Genomic DNA, 9,084 nt, shown 5'->3' with positions numbered 1-9,084 from the left:
GAGTCGTAAATAATTTCTATTTTACTCAAATTTGCAGGGGAAAGTGGTGCCATCAAAGCTACAGTCCAGGAGTTCTTGGCTTCTGAGGCTGTACATTGTGCTGTAGAAAAATTATCTCCTTTCATCTGCTAATGTCATCACCTTTTTATTAGAACGGATATTTGCATTGGAGGTATCTTCCCACCCTACACATTGCCAAAAATAATACCTTAATGCTTTTTAGTCAGTAATTTGTGGAGCTAATTGTGGATTAGAAATGTACCTTTTTGTCCTTCTGCAAGATTTCCCCAAACTGACTTTTCCCTCCCCTTTTTGTCCATGCTTTTCAGCATGAGTCTCGGTGTAGGTGCATCCATATGTAAATGGGAACTGATGAAATTATGGATTATCAACTTGATACCAGCAGACCTGGCATCCACCATTATGTTTAAATCAAAATAGTGTGGCAGTGTGATCTTCTCTTGCTCTGCCCAAATCTTGGGCTGTAGCAATTGCCTATAGCAGTAAGAATGGAGTTGGATTTTCAAAACTTTCAGTTCTTGGTCTTAGAGCTGTCTGAGCAGCAGAGGACAATTTTTCCTACCAAGCTGAACTAATTGTATTTGGAAGTTGAGGCAACAGGATATGTGTCAGTGATTTCAAAAACTGAATAGAAATTAATGGTAAAATCTGTTCAGTGATTGCTTTTCTTCAACCAGCAATTTACCAAGGGTTATGCTACATATTTTACAGTAACTTAAAACTCATCACTATATTATAAAAACAAAAGCAGCATTTCTGTTCATGGAAGTCACTGAAGGAGTTTTCCCCACACAGTTTGCAGGCTTCCTTTGTAACAATTTCCTCTTATTAAGCCTCAGTTAAAGGGTGTTGTCTGTTCCCATGTTTTATTTATAATATGAGGCTATGTTTTTCTAAAGCTGCCAGGCTGCATGTAAAGTAGCTGGGGAAAGTGGATGTGGATTTCAGAGACACTGACAAGGAGATGGGTCTTCTATGGATTATAGTGTTGATATAGGAAGTGTCTGGGCAATGCAAATCAGAATGATGCATTTCTTTTATCCAAGGAATTTAATTTTAAGTGTGGGCTTTATTTGGTTTATTTGAACAGTTATATGGGGGGGAAAAATGTATGTTTTGGGGCTAGGGGAGAGCTGGAGATGTGTAACAGCCTGTATTCTGCTGCAGATTGATAAGAACTGTTTGCAGACAATTAAGAGGTATTACTATTACCAGGCTGACTTCATTAATGCTTCATAACTGTGTTATGGGAAAACTTAATTGCAGTATTGTCTTTTCAGGGTGCTGTGCTCTCTGTGCGGAGGCAAATCCATCCCAGCTCCGCGCTGCAGCCCGAGGAGTCACCGCGGGAGCCTTATCAGCTCCCGTGCCAGGCAGTGACTGTTCTCTTGCAATCGCATTGATTTCCAGCTCCTGGGTGTGGAATAGCCCCTGCATCACCCTGCTTGGAACAGGCTGATAAGGCTCCCTGTTTCTTAGCAACTACAGGCAGCCATCGCCAGGAACCTGCCCCTCTGCAGCTGGAGGGAAAATTCTGAATGTCTCACATTTGTACCTTTAACCCAGGTAAGTCATTCCCCTTTGGCATATTTAATTAAAGGCTTTTGCAATTCAAATAAATGCCTTGGCAGAAGTTTCTTTGCAAAGGGTAAGCCTAATTTCTCTGTTATTAATAAGCCATTCTGATTTCTTTCCTCTCTTTCAGACCTCTGTCATCCCTGGGCATGGAGGTGCCATATGTCCTTCTCTTAACTAAACTTGTAGCAGAAGTTGCCAGCAAATCTACTGAAAGTTTGGTAGGTGCTTCTTGCTTTGTGATGTTAAGTACTCTGAAAACCAGTGTTAGATTTTTTTTTTTTTTTTTCCCCTTCATAACTGCAGTTTGTAGAAGGCTTTCTGGTTCAAGGGAAACAATAAACACAAGCTACTGCAAGTATTATCTGTAGTTACACTTTATTCCTCTGCATTCTGTCAGTTGTTCCTGAATTGTTTTAATTAAGCCAAGAACTTTGGGCAGTGTATTGTAACTCATTTTCTTAGGTTTCAGAGACAGAATGTTGTGTGGATGTGTGGGATACAAACAGTTCCTGCCCTGCAAGCAACCAGTGCAGTCCAGGTATAGTGTATCATTGTTTAATGAAATTTCAGATTGTTTTTGATAGCAAGCACCAAAATACACCACCTGATTATGTGCTGTGGAGGGAAAAAACTTAATTAGTACATGTGAATGTTGAGGATTTTATTCCTACCTTCCAGGTATTGCCAGTTATGACTCATAAAAGTTGTCCTTGCATGAAAAGCAGAATAGGCTTTTATCACTAAGCTTGTTTTTGTTTCTTTTTCCTTGCTGTTTTATTTGGGTTAGGTAAAAGCTAGCCCATATAATGGGCACGAAAGGACAAATAAAGTGTATCTAATGGAGCAGTAAGAATAGCTTCAGTGAAACAGTGAATCTGCTGTTTTCAGCTTGCTCTTATTCTTGTGCAGGTTGTTACAGACGATGGAATGAGGATGGTAGCAGTAGCTGTATTAAGTGCAAAAATGAAACCTTTCCTGTTGCACCTGTTTACAATCTGACTGATTGCAGAAATAGTAAGTCTTTTCCCATCCCTTTATCTTGATGAGAGTCTTGGTAGTGAGAGCTCTGGAATACATAGTCCAGTAAAAGCTGCATTCTGAAGAAATAGTTGAATGTTTCAGAATATTTTTTTCCCATCCTTACAAAATTATGCAAATAAATACTGAACTTCTTGAATGCTTTGATCTCTGCTTTTAGAAAAGGGCGTTTGTTAGGGACTTCTTCGGAGCACAAGCAGCTTGAGTACTTGAGTGTACTTGAGTTCACTGAAAAATATATAGTTTTGGATCTGAGATTTTTATTTGACAGTTAAATACATGTGCTTGCTTTCAAGTAAGAAATTTGATAGAACTTCCTGAAAAAACAAATCAGTTAATAGTTTTCTTCCTGGAAAAATGCTGTTGGTTTGCATCCTTTTCTGAAATTGAAAAAAGTGATATTAAGTTTCTCAATAAATCCACAGTTATGCTAACACTCTGCTTTAAAAATACCATTTTTTTATTACAGCTGGTATCAGAGGAGTGAATTTTCAAATGAATATAAGCACCGCAACTCCCTTCATACAGAATATAGGTGAGTAAATGGAGATGAAATATATATATCATATAGGTAACAGGGTAACAGTCACTTTTACTTGTTTTGCCCAGCAAGAGTCTTTTGTAAGTCTTAATTTGAGGCGAGTGCCTTTCTTTTACTGAATGGTACTTTTATTCTGTTATATTTGTCCTGGAGTGATTTATTGTACCAGTCCTGGGTTTTCAGAAATAGCCAGCTTGATTTTTGAACCTTATGCAGCAAGAGTTTTGCTTTTCATGGAGTGAGGCAACATTACACACCTGGTAGATGACTGAAATCTGATTAGCCTTTCTATAGATAGATTTATTTTATCACTGCTGGCCAGTCACTTCTACTTAATCTCTTAAAAATATTTGCTTGACACGGGCAACTAATACAAATTGAGTTTATTTAGATAGCATCATTGCATGCTTTGGCTGAAAGTAGAATGTAAAATGAGGTGAGACAGAGCAAGTTTTAACACCACTATTCTTGAAGGCTATGGAACCAAGTCAATCCCTTTCAAACATTTATCTTGTCATCTACATACACTTGATCTGAAGTATCCTTTGCTGCTCAGACTGTGAGCTTTTCAAGAAGAGCTTGCTAGAAAAATCTGTTGTTTTGGTTTGGCTCTGGCAAGATTGTAAACATCTTCTGTTTCTTAAAATACTTGCTATTCACAGTCCTGCTGGCACTGATCTTGAAAGTTGTATAAAAAGGGAAGAGATTTCCAGTTGACAATAGTATTTTCTCTGATTTTTACAGGGGGCCCAGAAGTGGCAGCATCCCTCATTGTGGGAACATTTTTCATCAGTTTATTCCTGATTCTGTCTGTGGCTTCTTTTTTCTACCTCAAACGTGCCAATAAACTTCCGAATGTTTTCTACAGAAGAAACAAAGGTAAAATACCTCTAAGTACTTGCCTGTTCTCTGTAAAATTTTGATCTTTGCTCAGCTTCAAACAAAAAACCCCAGTGCTTTTTACACACAAGACATTTTAACAGAATTTAATACTACCCATTTATTTCAATGACACTTGTTTGTGACAAAACCTTTTTCTACTAATAGAACTATTCTGTTGTACATATGCTTTTAGAAAACTAGTAGTTCTAGCCTTCTGAACTAATGATGATTAGTCTCTTTCTCTCTCTTTTTTAGCATCTGTTCTCCAGCCTAGTGAAACAGTAAGTAGAATCTGTCCTTTTAATACAAATAAGCAAGCATAAACTGCCTAGTAAACAATAATTTAGATTTTTAACAATTCAGGATGGAGCTACCTAATCTGATGTGTGAGAAACTGGAATAAAGCTGTCTTTGAGTTCTCTGCCCAAATTGGGGAAAAAGATGAATACTGACCATATTGATTCTCTTGAGCTGAAATATCTAAGAAAGACTATTTGCACACTAAAAATTATTGGAACTATAAAATGTTCCCATATTTTTGTTTTAAAATAAGAGACTGTGAGGACAAAAGGTACATTGTTTGACTTGATCCTTCTTCTGTTATGCAGGCATCCATGATACCACCTCCTGCCTCTTCAGGTGAGGAACTGTTCTCTGGGGTGTATTGCTGCAAATATTTTCCCTATTAGATGCTCTTTGGCATCTCGTTATTGCAAGCAGGAAAACCATCTCAAAATGGGTATGCTAAGAATACACAGCAAGTCAAAACAATTACCTGTGAAGCCTGGTATAGAACTATGTAATCTCTTGAGGGGCCAGAAATCCAATGAAATCTGTCTAGTTGATCATCTTGATGGGATTTATAGCTTTAATCAATGTAGACATAGAATAATAAGTACTTTGTGTTAAAGTTTACCATTGCTGGTTAGGATAGAGAAAACTTACAAGGACCTGGAATATTTTTCACTAGTGCTGAGTAATTTGGTTCATGTAGAGGCTCACTGATTTGAAGCATATCAACTTTTTTGAAACAAATAACCTAGTGTCTTGAATATACTATTTAGTGGGTATGTGGTGCATGGGCTGTTTGTAGGTGACTAGGTGGGTTTTAGTAAGTATTAAAAAGCTCAGGCAGAAATTTATTTCTTGGGGAACATTTCATCTAATCAGCCTGGTTTAATTTTCCTCCCTAGACCTTTATAGTTTCTACATACAAATGTAATTGAGAAGTACAGACTTTGCCACTTGCAAATTGTTGTTTGGGGTGTTGTATTACAAATTAATGGTAAAGGCATGGGTATATGCATATGTTTATATGCTAATGATGTCTTTCTGCCAACCATTTCAGTTCGGAAGCCACGATATATCAGACGAGAACGGTCGCTGGTGACATCTTCTGCTCTCATCTCTTCTGCAGAAACAAGGGTCAGCAATGTTTAGCCTTCATTCTTACCTGAGGACTGTGTCAGGGTACACAATGTTGAAGAAATGTTCTCCAAATCCACTGAAGTGCCAGGAAAACACTGCAAGCAACTGACCTAAATGCAAGCCAAATGATTGCATCGAGGGGTTTGTGCCAAATATTAACAAAGAAATGAACTCATGTAAAGATGCTGACAACAGGCTACATCCAGTTCTGTGAACTGCTTTGGTGGGCTTGAAGTGCACTATTCCAGCTCTGTGGTTTCAAATGTCTCCTACAGATGCTGTGTTTTGAAATCTGTAAAGTATCTGCCTTTCTTTGGTTTCAGTTTGGGTGAGTTTTTCTTCCTGGGTTGTGCTGTGTTCTCTGCCTTCAGAGCCGAGTGTCTTGGTGCTGCAGATCAACACACAATATTGGGGTTTCTCCAGAGTGTGGGCTCCTTTGAATGGCCTGCTCAAAATGTTAACACTAAGTGCCACTGCTTTAACATTAGAGGAGAACATAATACTTAAAATGCAGTATTCTTTGGATGCAAAAACTGATGCTTCTTGGAGCATCATCTTCAGCCTCTGATATTGAGTGCCCTTGTTTTTTAACTCTCCAGGTACTGTTCTCCTTGCTATTGAAGCCTGTGATTGGGTCTGACCCAATGTGTGTGAATTTCCTGGGAAGCTTTTCCAATGGTTTCAGTTTGGTCCTTGAATTAAAAAGCCATTTTCTATGGTTTTGTAATGGATAGGCTGCTATGTGTGCTGTGCACGGGTGCTCTCCAGTAGCTTATTTCCCTCAATAAAGCAGCTGAAGGGAGATCAACCTTCCTGGGGGGTAGCTGTGCATCTTCTAGATATGTCAGTGAATACTGAGATGAATTGAAAAGATCAAGTGAATTCCTGCCAATGCAGTAAGGGTTTTCTTTAATCAAGCTCCTTATTAATGTGCCTGACATCTCAGATGGTTGACCTTACTGTTACTATGCCAACAATGCAGTGCACTTGATCTGGAAATTAGGTAGCTGTAATTAATATTTTTTTTGCTGAGTTCTTTGAACCACGTTGTTTCTTGGTGGGGTTGACTGTGTTGCCACATGAGCCTTTATACCATCATGATGAGCACAGGAGTATGGGCATGGGAGTAGGAAATAAGTGGAAAAATTTGAGGTTGCTAAATCAGTTGAAGTGTTACTGTCACCGCATGTGAAATTATTTCTAAGCGTTCCCTTCTGCCTGTGTTGCTGTTGCCTGTTTTGGTTTATCTCCTGTGTTATGGATCTGTACTTCGAAAATAATTGACTTTGTGGCTATTCATCACCAGCCACTGACATGAACATAATGATCGCAAATGAAAACAGTTGATTCACCCTGTCAGAAAATGTGAACATAACTGTCTTGAGCTGATGCCCATATGGAGAGGGCAGAGACACAGATTCTCTTCTCCTTGTGGTTACAGGCTTGATAAAAGCAGTAGGAGCAGAACTGATATAGGAAGGGATATGCTCATCTTATAGCCCTATTTTTATCAAGCTTCAGTGTAGTTAGAATTATTTTCATCTCCTAAGAAGGAATGAGGTCTCTTGTGGCATCTGGATAAGCCAGGGCAAAGACTAGGGATAAGGAACACACCATGGAGAAGCAAGGGCTGCTGATTCAAAAATAACCCAGAATTGCTATATGGAAAATACTTAAGATTGCCTTTCTGTGGCAGTGAGGAAATAAATTATTCTAGTGGACCAAACTAAGCACAGCAGACAACTCTATTTGAGACATTTCACTTTTTTAAATATGAAATATACTTCTATGTTCCTTATCCAGGAGGCTGCAGTTTTGTCTCAGTCATTTTGATGTCTTTTTATCTACGTACTGTTGAGATTTTCCATAGGTAGAAATGTGTTTGGAGGCAATAGCTTTTTCCTGAACTTAGTTGCTGAATCTTTCCTAAACTTTAAGGAAAAGGAGTAACTATGCAAACAATACAATGCCAAGAAACTGCACCTTTTAAAGCAGGGAGTTGCTGCTTGTGATCTGTCAGTGATGCATCTTGGAATTACATAGTTGCTAACCTGTTCTCTCTATCCATAAATTGTTGAAGGAGCATTTGTGCCACTGTTGTACTGGGACTTAAATATCTCAAACCACTGTTATGTGTATATATATCTGTCCAAACCCTATCTGATCCACTTAGTTCAATGTCACGTCTAATGCTCTCTCTGTGCAAACATTTTTTTCCAGAATGCTAATCTTTCCTCTCCCCTATTTTCTCCCCAAAAGTCTTGAATGCAGATTATTTTTACTACTATTTTCCAGGAACTGTTCAGCTTTCATTGTCTGACACAATGGACTCCTGGTCTGAACAGTTTTTGGTTTATTTGCACTGTCAACTTAAGTATATAATGTGGTGTTTTGGTTCTGACCCTCCTTCAAAATAGCAACATTTAAAAAGAAGCTTTAATGAGCCCTCAGCTTTGAGCTAAATAACATAAGTCCAAAACAAGGGATTGATATGTAATGTATTTGTGTATTTTTAAAATAATGCCAAAATAAACATCTTGGAGCTTTTTTTAACCACTGTGGAGGTCTTGCATGTCATTGCTTTTCAAGCACAGAATGAAGGGAGCAATCTGAGCACTCAAACCAGGTCAACTATCCAGCATAGGAGGGACCTGCAACAGCTTCAGAGGAGTCTGCTGAGCCCCCAGCTCTGAGGTTCTTGGTGAGGTTGGTGGCCCAGGTGAGGATGGTCCCCTGAGGGCTTCAGGCAGGAGAAGGTTCCTTGGGCAGGACATGGAAGGAACCAGGTAAAACAGCATTTTTTTGCATCTGCAGAGGGTTGTGGCCTCTAAAGGTGGCACAGCCTGTTTGTGTCCCCAGGCACCCCGTGTCACCTGCAGGGCCAAGGAAATCCTGCTCTCTTGTGAGCAGAGATCTTGGTAGCTTGCAGGGTGTTGTGAAGGCACCTTCTGCTGGGTGGTTCCTCAGAGTCAGGTGAATCATTCGGGTTCTGCTGCCTTGTAAAAATGGAAAATAAAAGACCTAACGGGGAAGTGTGCGGCAGCTTCCATGAGCTGGTGCATCTGAAGCTGCTTGATATAAATATTGTGAAACTGTTTGTGGTAGTCCTTGCCTTGGGGTGAGGGTTAGGCAGTCTCACATGTCCAGATTGACTCTTTTCCTTCCTACCAGAGCTGAAGCCACCGTGCTGTGCTCGGAGCAGAGTTCTGCAGCGAGTGGAGCCCGTCGCCTCTGTGCGTACCGATGCGAGGTGAGCAGAGCCAAATGCTCCAGGCTTTTCTCATTGACCTTGAGCAAGTAACCTGGGAGAAAAGCTGGGCTGTTTCCAGAGATACTGGAGAGCCCATTAAGGGCTGGGAAATCCTCTGCAGTGTGTGTGAGATGTGGTATTTAGGCTCCCTAGCTCAATGTTGGAAAGCGGAATGTGAATGTGGAATTCAAGTACCACTTAAACTCGGGGATTGAGAAGTAATAAAAGGGAACAGCTTGAGATGTAAATGCTCATGAGTGTCGTTTTTACCTTTGCTCAGGTTATGAGCTCATGTCTGGCCTCCTCAGCGTACCCGTGTGCTGCTGTAACAGCAAAATGATGCTGA

The 9,084-nt window shown here is 39.7% G+C and overlaps 1 protein-coding gene across 1 annotated transcript; it reads left to right on the top strand.

The window, feature by feature from the left end:
- The first annotated feature begins 1,177 nt into the window (after positions 1–1,177).
- Positions 1,178–5,534, top strand: CUNH1orf159 (chromosome unknown C1orf159 homolog). The gene is made up of 9 exons (XM_010216223.2): positions 1,178–1,587; positions 1,727–1,817; positions 2,062–2,137; positions 2,509–2,613; positions 3,107–3,172; positions 3,923–4,057; positions 4,316–4,341; positions 4,669–4,699; positions 5,409–5,534. The coding sequence occupies exons 2-9, from the start codon at positions 1,746–1,748 to the stop codon at positions 5,498–5,500; spliced, it is 603 nt and encodes a 200-aa protein (XP_010214525.1). The 5' UTR covers positions 1,178–1,587; positions 1,727–1,745; the 3' UTR covers positions 5,501–5,534.
- Positions 5,535–9,084: the final 3,550 nt, after the last annotated feature.

This window comes from Tinamus guttatus, unplaced genomic scaffold (genome assembly GCF_059628265.1).
Source record: "Tinamus guttatus ecotype Peru unplaced genomic scaffold, ASM5962826v1 Tinamus_guttatus_pri_ptg000652l, whole genome shotgun sequence".
Classification (NCBI taxonomy): Eukaryota; Metazoa; Chordata; class Aves; order Tinamiformes; family Tinamidae; genus Tinamus; species Tinamus guttatus.
Note: the sequence above shows the minus strand (reverse complement) of the source record. Positions and strands in the feature narration are given on the sequence as shown.